The sequence below is a fragment of the Gouania willdenowi genome, chromosome 10, assembly GCF_900634775.1.
Source record: "Gouania willdenowi chromosome 10, fGouWil2.1, whole genome shotgun sequence".
NCBI classification, from domain to species: domain Eukaryota; kingdom Metazoa; phylum Chordata; class Actinopteri; order Blenniiformes; family Gobiesocidae; genus Gouania; species Gouania willdenowi.
This window is the reverse complement of record NC_041053.1, coordinates 13739763-13762802: the sequence shown is the minus strand read 5'-3', so window position 1 is coordinate 13762802 and position 23040 is coordinate 13739763. Positions and strand designations below refer to the sequence as shown.

At 38.3% G+C, this 23040-nt stretch overlaps 1 protein-coding gene across 4 annotated transcripts; it reads right to left on the bottom strand.

Annotated features, from left to right (window-relative positions):
- Positions 1-720: 720 nt before the first annotated feature.
- LOC114470595 (myosin-11-like) lies at positions 721-22925 on the bottom strand. 4 transcript variants are annotated; one of them, XM_028458856.1, is made up of 16 exons: positions 22789-22925; positions 20566-20683; positions 18530-19255; positions 15434-16849; positions 11373-11459; positions 11137-11292; positions 8695-8811; positions 8492-8614; positions 8353-8409; positions 7198-7662; positions 5364-5558; positions 4759-5278; positions 4125-4255; positions 3976-4029; positions 3755-3892; positions 721-1601 (listed from the first exon to the last, which is right to left on the bottom strand). In XM_028458856.1, exons 2-15 carry the CDS (start codon positions 20626-20628, stop codon positions 3782-3784), a joined length of 4221 nt encoding a protein of 1406 aa, XP_028314657.1. In that variant the 5' UTR covers positions 20629-20683; positions 22789-22925; the 3' UTR covers positions 721-1601; positions 3755-3781. The 4 variants fall into 4 exon arrangements, 3 of the variants coding, with proteins under 3 accessions (XP_028314657.1, XP_028314658.1, XP_028314659.1); XM_028458857.1 differs by having other exon boundaries at positions 4125-4246; XM_028458858.1 differs by having other exon boundaries at positions 5451-5558.
- Positions 22926-23040: the final 115 nt, after the last annotated feature.

Genomic DNA, 23040 nt, shown 5'->3' with positions numbered 1-23040 from the left:
ATTACAGATTCATGGCCTTACCCTTCCTTTTATCAGCTAAATGGACTAGACGAGGGGTTCTTAACTTATGGGTAGGAACCAACAATTGGGTCACAGACAGTCAGTTGCAGGGGACAAAACAAAAAACAATTTTTCTCTTAGAGAGTAGAAGTTCCATGAACATGTTTTTTGTTGTTTTCAATTTGCAATGTTACATTTATTTTGAATTTGCAGATGAAAACTGCCATTTTTTTTGCCAGAAACTGCAGGAAAATTATTATTTTATTATATTTTATTTGTGACTATTGATTTCATTCTCTGCTGCCATCCTGTGATACTGTATTAGCTTTAGCATAAACTGGTCTGTAATATTATTTATGAGTATTAATAGATGGCAATGTGGGGTAATAAAACCAGCCCTCAACACAAATTTTCTTCTGAGCCATGGATCGAGAACATCTTTAAATATGATTAAACATCTTACTTTGTCACATGGTACTTTATTTAATTAAGTAGAAGTAGAGGTGTTATCTTTTTGTTAGAATGTGTTGGTATATGATTAATACAAGTAAAGGTATTACTCAGGGTTTCCCAGCAAAATATTTGCAGAATTAAGAAACATGTCCAAAGCCAATACAATATAGAACTGATCCTCTGCTGCTCATTTTAGACAATTAACATAGTTTGAATTTCACACATAATCACATCCATATAAACACAACACGCAGGAGAATTGGCATCATATAAACATTTATTCTCTGTACACTGGTAAGGAATCAATGAGAAATATTTGATCACTTATGTATAGAAAAATACTTTAGCTGCACCATAATAATCACTTCACTTTTACATGTAATAAATTAGAAAAACACAAAGTATGTGATCTGTAAACATTTATAAATAAAAAAAAATACCATAATAAGAGTGCAAAGATGACATCTATTGAGTGTGAATAAAACAACGCATCACTTAGAAATGATGCAGTACGTGATATATTGGCATATTTAGCTCTATAAAATATATGTGTGATAATCTCTTTTAAATCTCCTTCGTTTAGATATCGCTAATGATTATGTGCAAATTAGAACACGTAAACTAGCTCCAGCATCGCTTCAGTGTAGTCCTGTGCACTCGTGAGTCTTTGGAGTTGTTCTTCTTTCCAAATATTTGGCTTCATGTTTAAAAATGGAGTTGTACAGTTGTGTGTAACTGTCCAACAGTTCTGATCAAGAACAGCTCCACTTCTATCACCACAGTGTAAACAGACAGACGTCCCTTTGAAATGCCCACACATTACTGGAGATCACGTGAGTTACATCTGGTTAGCTTATCAAAAGTTGCTGCACTTGGCTTGATGAACGCTTGTTTAAAACTGCTTTCTGTTTGTTTGGCTGCCACTCTGTTATTTCACTGTGAGCGTGTTAAGTCCTAAACGTTAAACTCATGTTCGTCTGGAGAAAGACTGCAGTGCCGTGTTGCCTTTGACATCTTGTGGTGATCACTGTAAGGCTTTGAGTCCTTGTGTGTGAAGACCAGAGGAGACTATTTCAAACAGGACACATTATTCCAGGGATGTGTCTCACAGGTGAGGATCCTGTATTCAGGCGCTGCTATGGACGAAGCTGAACAAGTGGAGACACAAATGCATACATTAGAATCACAGCACACGGTTAAAGAGCAACTAAAGACAGAGGTTTGGGAAGGAAATGAAAAATATAGATATATTTTATTTATAAGCAGGGCTCCTGGAGCAGCTAAGACACGCCCAGTTTGTACCATAAAATAACCAAAGAACAATCTATGCCATGCTAACAAGCTACTCAATACTCATTATATTTCTCCATTCTTAATTATCTCATTCCAACCTACTACTCACATGATACAGAGTCCACAGGTGATACTGTTTATAAAAGGGGTGGGGCTAACAATGGTGGTTCATGATGTAAGAAGCCACCAAAATGTCACATACCACCATTTTCAACCAAGAGCAAAAACCAACTGTAATAGCCAGGTTACAGCCCATAGAGGGCAGTCACTCTGGGCTACAGTACTCAACACGCCACTCACTTTGTTCTTCTTCTTCTTCTTCTTGTGCGCACTAGTTAAAATCACTACTCCTCTGCTGTTTGTAAACTGATCGAGCTGAAATTTGGGAGGTGTAATTTATGGACGTGTGCGCATCGACGCTCAGAGCCCAATTTTCGATTTGGGGCCCAGGTTGGCCCCAAGGGGCCCCAAAAGAAAAAGAAAAAGAAAAACAAAAGTCGATTTCTCATTTATTTGCAAGTCAAATATTACAACGGTTGGTGGTACCAAATTCATGGCACATACCAATATATAAATGAGGCCCACTACCCCGTACGTGTCATGGGCGGTGCCAGGGGGACCCGGGGGCCCCGGTTTTCAAATGACTACTCCGTTAGTTCTTGTTAGATTGGAATGCAGTTTGGTATGAATACTCTATGAATTAATATGATGACACGCTCAAAGCCCTTTTTTTGAAATGGGGTAGATCCCATAGATTCGGAAATTTCCGGTAATTTCCGAATCTATGGGAACATAGTCGTGTGATATATATCGCTTCAAAGGTATTTCAATGTAGATTACGGTCATGCCTCACACAATTTGATTAGGGGCCCACCCCCCTTTTTTAGACAATATCAATTAAAGTTGTTTTGTTATTTATTTGTGAGTCAAATATTGCGACTGTTGGTGGTACCAAATCATTGACACATACCAATATATGAATGGGGCCCATTACTCCGTATGTGCCACAGGGGCACCATTTTTCAAATGACTACTCCTCTGTTGATGCTTGTTGAATCGTGCTATAATTTGACATGGACATTCTATGAGAAGATGTCAAGAACCTCCCGGAGACCTTTTTGAAAGGGGGGGGGGGCTATCCCCTTCTTTGGTAATTTCTAAATTTATGGGAACATTGTTGTGTGATATATCATTTCAAAGGCAATTCAACGTAGATTACAATTTTACGTCACACAATTTAATTTGTTTTACTTGGTGGATCCAAGTCGTTTCACTGAATTCTCAGGAATGTGGTACGTGCTATTCGGCTCAGAGACGTTCCGCGGGCTCGGCCGTAGTTCATCAGAACTTGTTATAACAACATATTACTATAATAGTATAACCAATTTGAAATACTTTGACTATAAAGTCAAGAATTGGACAATAATCAATCAAAATCACTGCTTCATACCAAATACATTTGTTTTCAGCAGTTTTAAGGTTTAGTAACTCTTTAAGGAAACGTCTTTGTGTTTTAAGAGATCTCATGCAACTTCCTGTTATACACGCAACTACCACTTTTAGTTTTTTACAACGCTGAATATAGAAGTTTCGGTTAATTTGTTTGTTTCAGTCTAGCATAAAAATATTCAAACACAAATCACAATTTAAAAATATATAACAAGAAACAACAGGCAGAAACAAAAATGCTTATATGCCCAACATAAATAACATTCAAGTTACCTTTTAAACAATACATACTAATATTTGTAATCAGCTGATACATTTAACACTTGTTTATTTCTTTTATTCATATAATAGCATACAAAGTACCATAATTAGGTTATTCTATGAAGAAAAAAGACAGCAATAAGACCGATTAGTCATCCTCGATCAGGGTGATTTAACAATGCTTTGTAGTAAGGACATTTTCTAGTCAAACGCAGTCCAATAAAAGTGGCTTTTGTAATGCAGAATCAGTTACTCTTGATGTATTAAGTTTTTTAACATTTATTATTGCTGAACTTACCTTCACATTTTTGTCACGCAGTAGGAATCAATGTTGTGTGTACATTGTGTGTACACTGTTTGAAGTGCGACCATTCAGTCCCAGTGTCTGGACACTGATCTGGACTGGGAGGCTTAGGTCAACATTCTCCAGGACACACTGTGGAGAAAAAAAACATCCCAGTGTGTAAATGAACCGCTTTGCTTTATTCTAACCAAGGATGTCCTGAGGTCATGTGATACCTTGGTGCACGCTGAGCTCAACACAGATTTGTGGAAGTTCCCGTCGACAAACACCTGAGATGCAACACAAACAGCCGTGAATGAAGGACACACATTCAGTAAGCACTAATTTAGGAGCTATTGTATTTCAAAACAAAAGCCTGCTTTACCCTGTAGCCGTAAACAAAGGTGCCGTTGCTGCAGCCCAGTTCGTCCAGTGGCGGCCTCTCCCAGCCAATCAGGACGCTGCTCTGGCCCACTGTGTTAATGACCTCGACGCAGGAAACCTCGGCTGGAGCCTCTAGAAAAGTTTTTAATTAAGTTTAACTAAGAACTGTCCCAACTTTTATTTTATCTATTCATTATTACCGTATTTTATTTATTTATTTTAATATATATTGTTAATTTTATTCTTATGTGCATATGGGTGGTTTTATATATATATATATATATATATATATATATATATATATCTTTTTTCTCTTTAATCTTATTGGTATCCAATATCTATTGATTAGCACTATTGTTGCTATTATTCCTACTATTACTATCGTTGCTACTGTTATTATTGCCAGTTTAGATTTATCCTTGATTCTGTGGTTTTTAGGGTTTTTTTAAACACGTAATTATCATACCAAATGTGGAAATCTTTGTTAATTGAGTGCCAAAAATGTGTAATAAAAAGAGTTTTGAAAAAAAAGTTAGTATATTTTAAAAGATCTTTTTTCTTGAAATCTAAACTGGAATAAATAGCACTGGTTTCACTTTTTATGATTAATAAATGAGCTGTTGTGTATACATTACCTGATTTGGGTCTTGCAGACTTCCTCATATCAAGAGCGTCAGAGAACTTCCTGCTAGGCTTGTTGGACCTCTTCAGAGAGCCATGAATACACTGGGTGTGTTTGCTACTGCGTACTAAGCTATTAGATACACACACATCTCTATCTTTAAGGGGATTAGCGTCAAGAGCAGCTGATTCTGAGGTTGTAGCTTCAGAAATCCCATCTTTAACGTCAGTGATGGTGTTTTCTAGAGTTTCTGGTTGTTTGGCATCAGATAGTTCAGGGACAGGAGTGATCACGTCTGTATGTTTAGGACCACTGCTTGAAGGGAATGTGAGTTCACTGGGTGATGTAGTGGTGGATGTATTGTGGTTAATAAACCTGGAGGTAGTGAGCGTCGCAGACCGAGACGCGACTGCATTAAAAAGTGTTGTGGAGTTCAAACTGTGGTTCTGCTCGTTTGCGTGATCGAGCTCTGCTGAGGCTGAGACGGACCGAGTCCTCCTGGTCGACTCGTCTTTTCCTTCTGTCTCTGAAAGCTTAGAGAAAAGATCAGGTTGAGAGTGTGTGGCTCACAGAGGGATCACATACTGTACGTACAGTACATGGTGGTTTACTGTGAACCTGATAGCTGCTCATCACTGTCTGCTGCAGCTGCTCGTGTAGACTCAGGATCTTTTCAGGACTACTCAGACCACGTCTGTTACTGACCCGCGTACTGGACGAGGGAGAGGCAGGATTCCAAGCTGATACTGGATGACACTTGTCTTGGGTGTGATGGAAACCATTTCTGGGGGATTGACTTCTAGAGAGAGACAGCTGTGGGAAAGGAGGACCAATGTCAGCTGACTTCACTCACAAAGTCTATGTATTGTATTTATCAGAGGTGAAAGTAACAGATTACAATACTCACGTTGCTGTAATTGAGCTGCTATTATGGGTATTTGGTATTTCTAAATCAGTAATTGTACTTGTACTTAAGCACATTTTTAAAAAAGTAAAGTAAGAAGTAAAGTAATTCACCTTGTGAAAAGAAAAGTAGGTCATGCCATGTCATTTCAACAAATAGCCCACACACTTTGGTCTCAAAAAATTCTGATGCAATGGTTTTCATATTTTTCTTTCTGTTACGAGTGAAAAATTAATAAACAATAAAACATGAAAAATATTAAAACCTTTGCATCAGAAAAACATTTATTTTGTTTTTGTTTTTTGTGTTCTACATTTTCTATGAATTATATTTTTATGTTACTAGTTACTGAAAAACAAATGATTATGGCAAAGGCAAGCTGCAATGGCCTCATGCAAAGGATTTTCAATATCAGCGAGTGGTGAAATAACCCAAAGTTGGGATCCAAAAGATGGGAAAAAAAAGGAAAAATTGTTTTATATCCCAAGAAAGAGTAACCTTTATACGATAAATTAAAACAGAGATCAGATTTTTTTTCTTACATTCCCACATGTAGTTATGGGCCAAAGAAAAACATTAAAAAAAAAGAGACAGTCACCCAAGAACCAATGTATATATGTGACTAATCATTAGTGATGTGAACAGTCTATGTACATAGCTCAGAGCTGATGAAATTACAGGGAGATTAGGCATATGCTAAGTTGTTTACTGAAGGCCCAAACATGTTCCAGACCCAAACTTTTATCCAATTTTGAGGGGCTGGCATGTCCACCAGATAGTATGTATAGCAGATTATTGTGTATATTCTGAGAGAGTAGGTGGAGCTATATTAACTGACCAAATTTTCAGTTTCCTATGTGGTGTAGTTCCTGAAGGCTCAAATATACTTGGGCGGACACCCATGAAAAGGAGTTTGCAGGAGTAGTTGGTGTCACACAAAACACTGCTCTGCATTGTATCGACCCGTATTAAATGTAACACCAACTTGCATTTCACTTCCTGTTGAAGGAGCGATAAACACGAGCTTAGAGGAGAGACTGGCAGACGAGCTACGACAGTAGCAACACCTCTAAAACACGTCCCAGGAGATCTATTATAGGAGGACTACGGAGAAGCACTAAGAATCATGGGACATGTAGGATTTTAATGGAAACTACTACGTGGTGGTCCGCCTGAGTATGTTTGAGCTTTGAAATATTGGAAACTGAAAAATTAAGAAAAAAAAGAACCCACGAAAATCAACACATACCCCCCCTCACTAAATTGACCATTTCTCAAAAAGCAGTAATTCAATCAAACTAAAAATTTACAGTGTCTATTGAATAATCACGAAACAATTAGTAAAAATTTCCAAATTTTTTGAGACTAAAGTGCGTAGGATGTCCTGAAAATGTGTTGAAATGAGATGGAATGACCCAAGCGACTTTGCTTTGTTTACCAATGATTCAATAAATTGCATTGGAAACCTCAGAGAGGAAAAATAAATAATGAAAAACAACAACAAACATTTAAACCCATGTATACATCATTTGTTTACACTGATCTCACCTGTGCTGTGTTAGTGGTCAGATGTTCATTGGTGGAACGGGAAGTTAGCTGAACCGTGTCAGGCTCCTGCATTGATGGCACGGCTGACTTTTCATTCAGTGGTGAAGCCTCAGGAGCAACGACGTGGAGATGATGGCTGCATTTCTCACTGGTAAAGCATGACTCAGCAGGATCAGCCAGCACTTTGCCTTTGTCCTGCTCGTGCAGAGACGTGGATACAAGCGTGCAGCCCTGAAGTGTTGCTAGGAGTTGTGTCGCATATCCAGTGTGGTTATGTTGAGTTTTGGTGTGGTTTCCTGGTGTGAAAGCTGTGGTGTAGTCCTGCAGGGCGGCGTCACTGAGCAAATGCTCGACCTGCTGAGAGAGCTGGGAGTCCACACATCCTCGTCTGTGCATGACCTTCATCATCTGGGCCAACAGTTCGTTCCTCTCCCGACACTTTAACACCAGGCAGGACAGCTTGGCCTGTGAATGGTCAGTCAAAATCAACAAGGAGTCATTATACAGTCCTAAAGGTTATGTCATCATTGAGGAAATACTGCTATGTCTTAAATCATAGAGAATATTTAATGGAATAATTTAAATATCAAGGACTAACAGGATAACATGTTAAAACCACATGCACACAATTGCCATCATTTATCAATCTTGCATGAAAACGGGTGCAAACGTGGTCGTTCGACAGGACAAAAGTGTGATTCATGAAAAATTCTAATCTGTTCAATCCCAGTGTACAAATGATCAGGTGTTGATAAATGCGGCGACTGAATTCGATCGTCATTAAATTGTGAGGACAAAGGAAAAAAGAAACTTTTCCAAGATGAAAATCGGCATCCTCACATCTGAGGTCGAGCAAAACAAAGATGTGCTTTTTGAACGTACGCTTAAAGGGGCACATTTAAACGCTCTGCGGAAGAGAATCAGCTGACGTCTGCCCCCCTGTGTGCACTGCGAGCAACTTTACAACGGAGATCCTGGAGAGACACACGGAAATATGACGTTTATATCAGCCTCAGACCTGTCCGAACGGGAATCTGATCGTAGTGTACGCTCACGTCACTATTGATGAACACCAAAGCTTACGTGAAATTTCACGTCGTACGCTCCAATCTGAACGGTTGATAAATGAGGGCCAATGTTTCTTTGTTTTCTCACCTTTAAAGGCGCTGCTTCAAAATCGGTCTGGCTTTTCCTTTTAAGGAGTGCATCATACTATGAACAAAACAACATCAGAACACAAAGTTTTGTAGGAAAAGAGAAAAAGCCTCTAAAGTCCAGCAGTGTGCTTCCTCACCTTAGATCTGATGTCGTTGTAACGCGTCCTCAGTGAAACGAGAACTTCCTCCTCAACGCTCTCGCCGACACGTCGTCTTTTCAACGCCATGTACTCTGCGTTCAGCTCCTGCAGAGCCTCGGTCTGTGAGGTTTGAATGAAGTTTAATGGATTTCATGAATATGACTGAAATTAGGAAAAAAAAAACCCTTAGTCATTGTTACTTTGGCTTTTAGCTGAGCTGAGAGGACACGATGCTGCTCTTCTATTTGATCCTTCAGTGACAGAGCTTCACACTTTTGTTTGATCAGAGCAGACACTGTGCTCTGTAACTCCATCACCTGAAACATTAAACAGACATCATTCAAACTCAGTGAATTATTCTACTTTTTAACTGGGACAGGATGTATTAGAAAAGATGAATTAATAAATGAAGCCACTGCAATTTAAAAAAAGATTTATTATTGGGGATTTTTTTTTTTCCCCATTTATCTATTGAGCACACAATAAAAAAACAAAGGTGAGGGAACAAAGCCCAAAAAAAACACATACAATTTAAATGAAAGACTAACAAATAAACACTTATAAAATCAGGAGACAAAATGCACAATTTTTCTTTGATATATGAGGAAAAATACAATATATAACAAAAGTACGAAAAAAATCAATATCAAAATACAATGAAAATATTGAACAAAATATTAATTGAAAATCAAAAAAGAAATACAAAATTAAAATTTCAATTTATTGCATTATCTATTTTGAGTTTAATAAACTAATTTTGTCTCACCAAAGCAGCAAAGAGTAAGCCATGAACTCATTTGTTAATTATGAATAAAACATTACATTATTTGTTGTTACTTATTTTCCTCTATACATCATTTTAATTCTAATACTGTATTAGTCTTAGGCCAGATGAACTACCGTATTTTTCGGACTATAAGGCGCACTTAAAATCCTTTAATTTTCTCAAAAATCGACAGTGCGCCTTATAATCAGGTGTGCCTTATGTATGAAATTAACTACTGTGCTTCAACATACTGAACTGAGAAAGTGAGTGTATTGTTCTGTATTTTATGTGTTAAACCTGAACAATGTTCAGAGTTATTGTTAATGAGTTGAATAAAGTTTGACTTATCTGACTATTTTATTTCGCTTAATGCGTCTTAATAATAATAATATTAATAATAACAAACTGGTGCGCCTTATAGTCCGCTGCGCCTTATGTATTAAAATAGACCCAGTCAGGTCCATTCATTGATAGTGCGCCTTATAATCCGAAAAATACGGTAAATAGAGTCCTGAAGGGCTGCAATTCTGCATGTTTTAAATGTCAGCCTGCTCCAACACATCTGAAACTGATGACGATGCCATCGTGCATCTCTGCACAAAGCTTGAAAATCACTGTTTGTTAAATCAACAAAAACCTGCAGGATTGCTGTCCTTCAGTACCGAGTTTGGACACCTTTAATCAAAGCAATTGTTTGATGGAATTCATTAAAATAATGAATTTTGAAACAACACAAAGAATGAGCGCTCTTTGAAGTTAGGCCTGATTACAGTAAATGTTCAAATACTATAAGGACATTCAGGCAAATACAGTTCCGGTTTCATGATATATTAATCTCATTTTCTAAGATTTTATCTCCATTCCTTATTACATATATTACAGAAAGTTTGCACCATTAGAAAACCAGGAACATGTCGACCAGGGGGCAGTTATTCAGAGATTCAGAAAGTGTGATTTCTAAGCTCTCCAATGGTATTACACACATACAAATCAAATAATATTTGAAACAGGAAAGAGCGTTTGAATGTTGGCAGTTTCCAAAGTACAGAAGAGGAGAAAACAGCCGTCACAGTTTCAGAAGGTTCATCACCTCTCTGAGCAGCAGCTACTGTGCATTAACCCAGCCCACATTAATGGTTGTCAGAAGCTGTTTGAACTAGTGATGCACTGAAAATCTTCGGCTGAAAATGACCCAAAAGTTCATTTTCAGGATTCGGCCAAAACACTTTTTTCACCAAAAATGACCCGACTGAAACAGGATGTTGCGGTGTAGGTGATAAATAAATATTTTCACATTTTTTATTTGATTTGTTCTTTGAAGCATTCATATTAATTTATACAATTGCAATGTTTTAATTTTAGTGAAATGCAATGTTACTAATAATTTGCATAAAAATCATTTCGGTGTTTTGGTTTTCAACCTAGTATTTTCCTTTTGGTGCATCTGTACCGTTTTAATGCAATTCCCTTCCAGAATTCATACCTTTGCTTTCAATCGAAGTACAGTGAGTATTTAAAGCAGCTTACTGTAGTTAGGAACTACTCTGCTGCTGACAAATGCAGCGTTTGTACAACTCATAATCAAAATAGATGTTAAGAATCCATGTTTTCCTTTAACTTCTCTGTTCAGTTTATTGACCCAAACTAATAACAAGAGTAAGTGTTTGGCCAAACAAAGCTGTGGATTTACCCATTCCTAAACAAGGAAGCCATGCTGCACTAAAACAAGCTTTACAGTTTTAAAACATCTCATATACTGTTATTTGACGCATAAAACAAAGATCACTATTTGTCTCTGATGCCGACTTGCTAATGGTTTTCTCATGGTGCGTCACATTTTACGGAGCAGGATAGAAATATGTCTCTGATTAAATACCTGTTCACTAAGGCTGTTATTTTCCCTCTTGACGTCCTCCATCAGACACTTGTCCATTGTCAGCCTGGTCACCTTCTCCGCTGCATGAGCCGCTCTTCTCTCGGCCTCCTCCCTCCTGCCTTCTGATTCAAGCAGCTCACTTTGCAGCTGTTTGGCCTGATCATGTGCACAAAAAAAAGACACGTTTTAAGGTTTGTTCAGTAGCTCCAACAGTGGGTCACTTTTCCTTGGCTCACCTCCAAATGGCTCTGGTCAATCTCCTCCTGCAACTTCTTCAACGCTTCCTTTAAAGCTTCAATTGTCCTCCTCACGTCACTTTGCTCCTGTTGTCCAATCATAAGATGCCATGTATCAAAGATATATCAAGAGATCCTGTAAGGTTTTTCTCTACCTTCTTCTCAATTCTTATATTCATCATCGGCAGCAGTGTGTCTTTTACAAAGGTAGCTATTCTGAATTTTCTTATAAAGAAATGGGTGTGCCGCAAGGTTCCTCTCTGGGTCCACTTTTATTTTCAATATTTATTAATGACCTTCCCCTTGCATGTAAGGACTGTTATATCCAACTCTATGCCGATGACACTGTGCTTTATTCTTCTAAATCCAATATCACTGACATCCAGCACTCAATTCAGCTTGACTTCAATTCAGTTCAGGTGTTGCTAGAATCTAACAAACTGTTATTAAAAAAATCAAAATCAAATTTTATGTTGTTTCAGAAGCGAGTCCGTCCTGTTTCTGCTAATGTCACCAGTCCCATTTGTTGATCAATTCAAATATCTCGACTTATGGCTCGACTCTTCACTCTATTTTAAAACTCATATACAAATTATCACAAATAAAATTTCATATCGATTAAAATTACTTTATCAATCTGTTAACTGCTTCAGTTTTTCAGTTAGAAAAAGGATAATTTCACAGTTGATATTTCCTATTATTGATTACAGTGACATCATTTATCAAAACACTACTGCCTCCATCCTCCAACCACTTAATGTCACCTACAACAGCCTGTGTAGGTTAATCCTCCGCTGTCCTTTTAGAACCCTCACTGCCAGATGTATGAGCAATTGTCATGGCGCACTCTGGTATCCAAACGACAGCTTCACTGGTTATTATTCATATTCAGATGTATTAATCTCAGTTTTCCTGATTATCTAAAACAATATTTGATTCCTCTCCAATCCTCTTACAGTGTACGTCACTTAAATCAATCTTAAAACACTTTAAACACTCATTTAAATATAAAACTTTGTTTGATTGGAACATACTCCTCGAGAAATCCACCCTCTAACTTCTCTGCCTCTGTTTAAAAATGCTCTTGTACATCATCTCCAGAACTCATGTCAGTGTTTTTGATCACAGGTTGTGTATGTATGTATATGTGTATGTTTCTATTTATGTGACTATATATATAATATGATGAACTGCAGTCAAGTGTGTGTGTGTATGTGTGTATATTGTGTTTTGTTGTTTTTCCTAATGTATTTTGTAATTATTTATTGCCTGTTTTGATGTATCTTTCATTTGTTGCAATATTGAGGAACCCCTCGAGATGATTCATCTCAAGGGCTTTATCCTCTATTAAGTAAATCTAAATTAAAATTTTCAGTGACAATTAAGTTTTCAATTACCCATGTTCAATTACGATTACAGTGACCAGCTTTTTTTCCAATTACAATTAAATTGCAGTTATTTTTTATCCTCCAAAAGTCAATTGCAATTACATTCTCAATTACTAAAGTTCAATTACATTTAACCACAATTACTGAGCCTGAACTAAATAACCTAATAAAAGTTAACCTTCCTCTTGTGTTAGCTTTCTGTTGGCATTGATAATGAAGGTCCTAAATCAGCTGTAAAATACACTAAAAACAAATATCTATCACCTAATTTCTTTCCTATCTATTGTTTACCTTGTTAGGCTACATAATCAATGAAAATATTACTTTTAATATTTTTGGTGTGAGTGTCTGAGCCTTTTTCTGTGTCAGTATAGCCCTTGATTTAAACGTTTTTAATGGTAAAATATGTGAAAGCTTGATATGAAACATATCTTAATAATTGTTAACTACATATGTGTAGAACTGTACATAGAACTGTAGCATGGTTCCACAGTTTTGCAATAAATTATAATTGAACATTCTTATAGAATTTTCATGGCAATTATAATTACAAAGTAAATGATCTGAACTCATGTAGGAAAGCCCTGTTATATAAGTGTTTAGTTTGACTTTCAGTTATGTTGTTACTGGCCCTTTAAGAGGAACGTATTTTAGCAGAGTTCTTCCTGCTGCATTCATGAGCAGAGTGTGTTGCATGTTGACCTGCTGCAGAGCTGCATGTGTGTGTTTCTCTCCTGTTCCATGGAAGATGTGTGTACATGAGAAATGTAAGTAATGGCTGATTCATGTTATAACTCATGACAATGCATCTTGGAGGATATTTGTGTTTACATGTTTGCTGCTTTGTGATAGTTGCTAACTCATGCATCCTGGTTATGTTAGCTATACTTTCCTTACTTACATTGCTGTTAGCTTGCATTGAAGAGGGTTCATTTCTGATTTATGTTATTATTTCTCTTGCTAATTGCTTATGTTGATTATTGCCATGCATGGTCATTATATGAGTGTTTGCTTGTGAGTTAAGTGCTTTTATGATGCTTTGTGTGTGTTAATACTTATGCAGCTTTATTCAAATATGTGTTAAATTACTGATATGCTTTATACTGCTGCATTGTGTTTACAGAACCACATTCTTCCAATTAAAGCCTTTATAAATCCAGAACTGCCTCCGTGACTCTCTAACCAGAGTCACACTCCCATAGTGTCGCCGGCTCTATTCCGCGCACCCTGTAGAGGCCCCGAACCTCTTTTACAACTCAATTTCAATTTAATTGCAATTACAACAATAACATATTTTTAAAATTACAATTACAATTACTATTACAATTACGCCATAATTGTAATTAATTATCAATTACGGGATTACAATTATATTTGACCCCAACCCTGTTGGACGTATTGTGAGCTGTCAGGTTGCGTCAGAGTGTCGGTCCATATCGTGTGAGAACATAAATTGTGAGCTGTGATCATTCGGACTCTGCAAATGACCTTTCGCAAAAGCCCCGCCCCCCTTATTTATTTTCGGTAGGTCCGTCATTGGTACCGTCTGTAATGCCTAGGAGAAATGTTATGACTCTTTTTGGAGCAATACCTGCACGATATCCACCAGATCCAGGCAAAAGGAGTTACAATATGCTGTGGAGATATAGGGTGGAAAGCTTGTGTCTGCAATTTTTGCGATCCTGTTGAGAAATATTGCTCAGATTGGTCACCGCCAACATTTAAGCACTCCATGCTAATGCTATGCCAGCCTATGCAAACGAGCAGGGGCAAAGCGCCCAGCAAGGAGGAGAAGATATCAGTCTGTCCTCATGGGGAATGTTAGATCTATCTCCAATAAGATGGACAAGCGACAGCGCCAACCGGCATGAGAAGGACTTCTGGGAAGCGAGTCGGCTGATGTTTACGGAGTCGTGGCTCAAAGCGCTATAGGTATGTAAATGTATAGTTATGTCACCTTATTTAATCAAAATCAAAAGCTTTATTGTCATTTTGCTGAACATACACATTAGTGCAGACAAGATGAGATAACGTTAAAAACCTACACATCTCCCATACTACACATACACACATACTACTGACACACACACATTCCTGAGACATTTTTATAGTTTTATAGTTCATTGTAGAGATCGCTCCAGTTGCGTTTTCTGCTTTGAGAATGGAAAGAACACGACTCCTCCAGCCAAACTGTTGGGGTACCTGTTATTTGACCTGCACAAGCCATGAGCGTACCCCTTCATCATTGTGCCTGCTCTCAGCATGTCGGACCCTGTTTACATAATAATGGTTGCTCGGACGATGACTGTTTGTGGGCAGGGTTTTGCGAAAAGTCAATTGAGTCACATAATTAGAGCTGGAGCTGAGTACAACGATTGAAAAAATTGCAGTGTCTGCTCGCCTTAAGTCTGTGTCTGTGTGTCTTTGTTCTCTATGTATCGCTATCTGTCTGTATCTGTGTATCTTCATGGCTAGGCCCTCCTTGACAGGCTGGTACAGACGTGATCTAGGCATACATCACAGCCGTATACTGTATCTAGCTCCTCCATGACCTTGAGGTCATGAGTGTTGGTCCTACCAGACAGACATTGCAAAACACAGAAATAAAATAAACATCTCTCAATCAATTAATTGACACCAACATGACACATGGACCTCTACGAGTCTACGTACCTCTGTTGGACCTGCTGGACTCTCAGACCGCTCCGTCTTTTCACTACTGCTCTCCTCCGATTGGATTTGTAAGGCAACAGATTGTAAAGATTCCTTTTGTTTTTTCAGGCCCTGAATTATCAGCACTTCCTGTTTCTCCTTTCCTTCTCTCCATCTACTGACTAATTGGTCTTCTTTTAATGAGTCACATCCTATCTCCTGGTCTCTCTGCTCCTTCTCACATTTAAGATCCTTGCATAGTTTGTCTCGTTTTTCTTTCAAATGAAACACTGATCGGTTTAACTTCTCACTCTCGGTCTGTAAACTCTGCATTGATTGAATGATTTGATCTCTCTTCTCTGTTTCTGTTGAGAGACATTTCTTCATTGCCTCTTTATCTCTTTCCAGGGCAGATAATGTATTTTTCATGTGTTCCTCCTCTTCCTTTAGGCGACTCATTGACTTGGTGAACTGTTTTCTCTCGTCTCTCAGTCCACACACTGTCCTGTTGAGCTTCTCTTTCTCTAACTTCAGCTCAGCCACAGATCTGGAGATACGATCTTTCTCCTCCTTCAGTCCCCAGATGTCCCGAGTCAACTGTTGTTTCTCTTCGTTTTGTGCTCGCACTGACTGGGAAACGTCTCTCTGCTGCTCTTTGAAGGACTTTATGGAGGCGCTCAGTTCTTCTTGTTGGGTTTTCAGGCTCTGGATGGAGTCAAAGGTCTCCTGATTAAAGGGTGAGTTTCCATCTAAAGACTTGAAGCATTGACCACTATGTAAACTATCAGATGCAGAACCTGGGCCCTTACAGTCCTGTAGATATTGTAGATCTTTAATCTCTGCCAGTTTCTGCTGCAGCTCCATGATGGCATTCAGATCATCTTCAGTTTTCTTTGTGAGTTCTGAGATCAAACCGGCTTGTTCCTGGTTCGTCTGTTCTAGCCTGACCTCGTTCTCCTGCAGCCGCTTGATTTCTTCTCTAAGACAGGTTTTCTCTTTCGGGATCTCCTCCTCTCTGAGCTCCATGTGATACAGCAGCTCTTGAATCCGATTAGCCAAGGCCCGGTTCTCCTGATTCAGGGCGTAGACCAGATCATCCTGCGTGGAAGAAGGATCGTCTTGGCAAAAAGAGGCATGGAGAACATGGCTGTCATGTGTTTTGTGACTAGAGTTATCCTCCAGGGATACCTTCACGTCTCTGTGCTGCTCCTGAAGAGCCCGAACATCGTCTCCTAATCCCAAACTCTTGTAGGCATGCAGAAGGGCATCAGATTCCTCACTGGGAGATTCCTCCAGGCTCATGTTTCCCAGTTTAAACTCATCTACTATCTCTGTAGTGAAGGCGAGGGAGGTTTTAGTGGGTCCACTTGTGCTTTCAGTGCTCTCTACTGCAGCCTGGTGGCGACCTACAGGCACTACCTTTTCACCTGATGACACCTGAACACACACAAAAAATTAAATAAAAATACTGTTAAACATTCTACAACAGAAAGCCATTATTTTCCTCCAAGTCATAAAACAAACATGCATTTACCCATTAAATATTTAAACACGTAAAAGCCTTTACAGAGGTAACAGATAGTTAAACAGCAAAAGAGCCTTTTTAGAAGAATACACCCAACCTTTGTGTTAATGTTTAATGAATTATTCTAAAGGTATTCACAACATTGAGCCCAATATTAACACCTGATTAAATATTAATAGATGCTCACATCTTAACAGCCACTAAAGTCTTGATTTAGAGAATGCAGACCATTATAAACCACATAAAACAAGTGTTTTCTATTAAAGTGAGAGGAAATCGTCTGACGAAATTCTCTGGGAAAACATGTCATGTCAGTTTAAAGCTTAACATTACAAGTCATTAAATGTGAAACCACATCAGCATTAATTACAGTGTCATCAAAATGTTTAGTTAATTAAATATATATATATATATATATATATATATATATATATATATATATATATTTAAGATAATTGAAATAATTGTTGTGTATAAGTGTAGGTGTCTGTTTTGTTCTTACTGTAAATATTATTGTGCTACATCAAATTGAATCAAAGGGCTCGACTAGACATGGGCAACTGGCAGACAAGGAGCCACATGCAACCTTCTGTCTATTTTTGTGCGGCCCCAAAATTTGTAACTCAGCAGACTGTAAAGGAATATGAAGCCCAGTACATAAAATAACTTAAAAAAACAATACAAAAATACACCAAAAATAAACCAAAATGCAAAAGATGTACACAAAGTAACAACACAACCACGCAAAATGACAACAGAAAATTCCCATAATGACAGAAACATCCACAAAATGACAAACAAAGACAATATCTTTCTTCTTTCCTGTATTAATGCTCAGATTTGTCATTATTCAAAACTAATATGAATATTGAAAATGTGGCCAAATCACAATTTTGTGGCCCTGTGCTGTAATAAAAAGTTGCTAAGTAGAAATTGCATTTGAAATTAGATAGATGTACTATTGCAGTGTTCTTATTTGACAGAACTGTATTTGATGACACACTCATTGAAGTAAAGAGAGGAAGTAAATGTGCTTTTCATGAATACAATTGAAACATTCAACAGTTTAACTGTCCATCCATTTTCTGACACTTGTTCCTGTTTGCATGGTCGCGGGGGTTTGCTGGTGCCTATCTCAAGCTCTCAATGGGCGTTAGACGAGGTACACCCAGTCCATCACAGGGCAACAGAGAGTCAGACAAACAACCACTCACATTCACTCCTACGGACAATTTTGAGACTCCAATCAACCTAACGGTCATGTTTTTAGATTGTGGGAGGAGAACATGCAGTTTAACAGATTCACCTAAATTGGAATTAATTAAATACAATTTTATGTTGGAAACATCAACTTGTTATTTTTGAGTTTATAAATAATTTTGTTTATCAAAATCAAATAATTTAAGGCCATTGATGGCCCTGTAAAATCTTCCCATAATACTACACCAATGGTTAATGAAAGTTCTCTGAGCTTCAACAGCGTAACTCTAATTTTTGTAGAATGTGTGAACCAAACGCATGTAATGTGTTCTCTATGTAAGATCTGCTGAGCACTATTACTAATAATAATAATAATAATAAATGTTCCAAACCTTCCCAGAGCTCCGTGCTGACGATGACTCCATGGAGATCACAGTCGAGCTGCTCTCTCTGAGGAGCTGCTGTAGTTGCTGGTTCTCTTCTCGCAGATCTTCCACTTCCTCCATCCAGCAGCTCTCTGAGAGTTTCAGCTGCTGCACCTCGGCCTTCATCTCCTCCGCTCGGCAGCCCAGGAAGCTGCTCCTCTCCTGGGCCTCCTGAAGCTGCTCCGTGAGGCTCCTCTGCTCGGTCATCCACTGTTCCTCCCTCTCCAGCAGCACCCGGAGATCCTCCTGAAGGCTAATGATGAAGCTTTGCAGTCGAGTACCGTTTGTGATGTCCATGTTTCTACTTCCTTCGGCATCGCTCTCATTCCCCACGCTAGGACGCTGTTGCCTCTTTCTGTCCTCCTTCGCCTCCTCCTCTCCTTCCCCCTCTCCTCTCTCTTGTTCTTCTAAGTATGTGACGATCCCAGCAGTGATTCTGGCAGCTTTCATGGTTGCCATGCCTGTGGCAGCACTCACAGTCATGTCAAGTAGCTGCTTCTCCAAGGCGTAGATGCGACTGAGCAGACTCTGCTCTCTGTCCCGAGACACGCTAAGCTTCCGTTGGAGCTGTATCTTAAAGTTTTGAAAATACTGCGACTGACGACTCAGCTCCTCCTCTTTGGCCTTCAGCTGTCTTTGACAACGCAGCAGCTTCGCCCTACAGACCTGCTCCCCTCGTTCCTCCTCCTCACTCTGATTAAACAGAAAGAGAAAGTGTGATAGAGTTATATTGCACTAAAATATCCGACACAAGGCGGGGTACAGCATGGTCAGATAATCCACCAATCACTGCGCTGAGACACAAAGAGAGATTCATTCACTCCTAAAACTTTATTAGACTTTGTAATAAACCTAATTTTACACGTCATCAGTCTTTCTAACTTTTTTCTGAAAGATAGCATTAGGATTGCTATTCAGAGGTGTATTGTAATGACGTAAAGGTACATCGTTACAATACTTAAAGCTACTGTATGTACGTTTTTTGTGGGGTTTTTTTTGCTTTGTTTGGTCAAAAATCCATAATCACCTTTGAGCATATAGTAATTCAAAGTGTTCTGAGTGGACAGTGAATCACTTCTCCTTCTCCTGGCTTCATATTTAGGTTTAGAAATCTAGGAGTGTGACGCTGGATGTCAGTCAATCAGAGATCTTTCTACAGAGTGCGCCATGAGCTGTACAGGGTGTTACTATTGGCTGCTCGACTGAAGTCATTGTGCGTTCACGTACCATCGATAGTAAAAGTGTAATGGCGGACGTTTCAGCAGAAAGTCTCCATCGCAGCACTAGGCACAACGGTTAAACGGTAAAGCAAAAAAAAACAATTTCCGATGTGAAGAAGCAACAGAATAAAGGCACAAACTCAGACGGAACTGTGCGCAATCTGCACCACATACCGAGCCAGAGGGAGAGTGATGGGATGGGATAAATCGCTTGTAAACCTCAGAGAAAGATATCCAAGGTGGAGAGAACATGCACAATTCATTTGCAGTCTGGACGTGGAGTCTTCATGTTCACTGAGGAGTTTTTTGTTGTTGTTGTATTATCATTCATTTACCTAAAAGTGAAACAAAGAGTTCCCGCCTAATGCCCAATGAGAGATAGGCAATAATAGACTCCCCGGGGATCAGAAAATGGATGGATGGATTAAATAAAGAGTTTGTTTGTTTTTACGCGTACTATGAAAAATACTTTTTACTTTTGATACTTTTGATACTGAAGTACATTAAATGTGGGCTATTTTAAGACTTTTACTCAAGTGCTTTTCTAACAGGTGACTTTGACTTTTACCAAAGTCATTTTCAGTTATTCAATTTGTACATCATACACTTCTGTTGCTGTTGCTATTGGTAACAGGATGCCTAACCCTAGCCCTATCATTGCCTTATACAGAAACACATTTTCACACCAATGAATGCAAACAACCCCAAGTGTCTCCTCTAAAGCCCATAAACACAGAAAATAGCATTTGTATTATGTATAATAGAGTCCATGCTCCTACTCACCATAGTCTGGAGCTCCTCCCTGGTCATGTGCAGCCTCTGATCCAGCCTCTGAGAGGGTTGCATGCTGGGAAGAGCAGAAGCTACCTTCTGTCCACTCTGACTTTCTACTTCTCTGATCCTGTCAACATCCACAATAAAAACAAATCAGGTTTGATGTTAAAATGTTAAAACTAAACCAGTGAGCTTATCAACTTCCTCTAAAGTTCTGGATACAACAACTTTCCTACAATTAAAATGTGTAAAGGCTAAATCCTCTGCACCAATGTGCAACACGGTCAGCAGCTGAGGTACCTGATATCACCTCAGCTAAGAGTGTGTGTGTGTGTGTGTCAGTTGATCCTTTGGTAGCTGTTACATGGCTCCTCCTCTCTACTCTGGCACCTTCACTGTGTTCAGACGACCAGCAGCGTGTGTTAGCATACAGGTGTGTTAGCCGTGTTCTCCCCTCTGTTTTAATTTCAGTTTTTCTAAACTTCCATGTGTCGGCCTCCACTCCCCCAGGTCTCTTTACTTGTAATGCCACACTGAAATTCACATTAGGACAAACGCTAAACACTAAGAAAAATCATCTATGCATTTTACAAACAGTTATCTATTATTAATGATGTCAACAGCTTGGTAGCAAGTCATCAGTCACATATCTCAGGTTACTCCTAATTCTCCTCCCGTTTTCTTCTACGTATCATAGAACAGTGGTTCTTCAACTTTTTTGGCTCACGTACCCCCTTTTGTCCCACTTTTACATTTTGCTCAGAATTCTGTGAAAAAACAACTATAGAGCATAATAACGGAGTGAAAAAGAAATATAAGTGGAATGAAACAGTATTTAGTAATAGATATATTTCTATAGTTTTTATTAGGTCATTTAAGGTCATCTCCCTCCTGGTGTGGAACCAAGACTGACTCTTGTGTTTTCAGTTTTTGTTTTAATAAAGATAATTTCTATCATCATTTTGTGTGTTTTTGGTGTCATTTTGTTGTTATTTGTCCGTTCTTTAAAGTTTTTATTATTCAGTATATATTCTTTTCATTTTCTTTTCATGAAAAATTACCCCTCAAATCTCTTTTAAAGGGCACCGGTGTCATGTACTGAGTCCAAATCGTACTGAGATTGTATATGCGCATATGCGCTCATGAGCGCACATACGCACTACCGAATGATGAATTTTTGCTAGTTGTTTGTTTTCAGAGTGAACAGACACGTGTTTTATTTGTTTATTGGATTATGTTAGGGTTAGGGTTATATTTTCAGTTCGGAGGTAAACTCAGACCGCGACACCGGTCATCAATTTTACCAGCAAACTCTCGCAACAGTTCATATATACTAGAGCCGGTTCACTGAGGGGCATTTCTCCAGCAGATTTTCCTCTAAACCAATTCAATGTCCTCCTAAACTCATCCTCTGGTTTCCAAACGCTACACCGGAATCAACGACTTGACGTCAGATCCGACCGAACATGGATGCTTTGTATTTTAGGTATTAAAGTAAGTACTTTAAAATAAATAAATAAACAGAAATGTCCCTATATTTTGTTTATTGGTAATACGTTAAACACATTTTATGGTGTATATAAACAACTTGTATGTGTTTTAATAGACATTTCATAAACTACATTAGAAGAATAGACATTTTGAATTGAAAAGAGCAGATATATTTTTTTGGTTTTATAAAATATAACGTCTTGGTTTCTTCAATGTATTCACTTGTTGGTAACTGTAGACTTGCTCTTTGATAAATGTACTCAGCTCATGAAGGTCCTCAATGAGCTGAAACAAAGTCTGCTTATCTACATCTGAGCTTCTTTCTTTATTAAAGTCACACACTGAATGAGAGCTGAATATTTTTATTTCCGATTAATGCCTGTCCAAATACTTAGCCCCTCCTGCTATAGTCTTTATGCATTTATGAGTGTTTACATTGTGCTTGTTTGGCATTGTTGTTTCACTGGAGCCCAGAGTGTGTTAGCGGATTTATTTTCATTCTAATGGAAATTGTGTCAACATTAGCTTTTGATTTATTTATCTTTTTTTTAAAAAAAGGAAATTTGTCTAATCCTTGAATGCTAATGACTCACTGGATGACGAATTTGTTGTAATATATTCACTGGCAGGAGATGAATCATCTCATTCAAATGCTGTAAAAGCCATGAATCAACATCTTTTATGTGGAAACAAACAAATACTTAAGCACTTTGATAAAATAAATTAAAGTTAAATATTTACCATTGTTTTTCTTTCCATTGAATCCAATCGATTACCACAAAGCATGTGATGCCTTCGCTGTTTAATCTGTGAACTTTGTCGTTTCCGTAGCGATGCCACAGTTGCTAGCCAGAATCTCCCATTGGCGTTTAGCATACTTGGATTCTACTCCTCCTCCTTCCATCTCTCCATCCTCTCCACAGTGGAGACTGAGCCTTGTCGTAAATCCTCCCATTCATAGTTTCCTTTGTGGTAAATCCATGTGTTTACTCC

Coding starts and splice junctions, on each gene's coding strand:
- LOC114470595 (XM_028458856.1), bottom strand. CDS start 20,628: ATGCAACCCTCTCAGAGGCTGGATCAGAGGCTGCACATGACCAGGGAG. Junction 8,812..11,136: donor ATAACAGCCTTAGTGAACAG/GTATTTAATCAG, acceptor TTAATGTTTCAG/GTGATGGAGTTACAGAGCAC. Junction 3,893..3,975: donor TGAGCTCAGCGTGCACCAAG/GTATCACATGAC, acceptor TTTTCTCCACAG/TGTGTCCTGGAGAATGTTGA.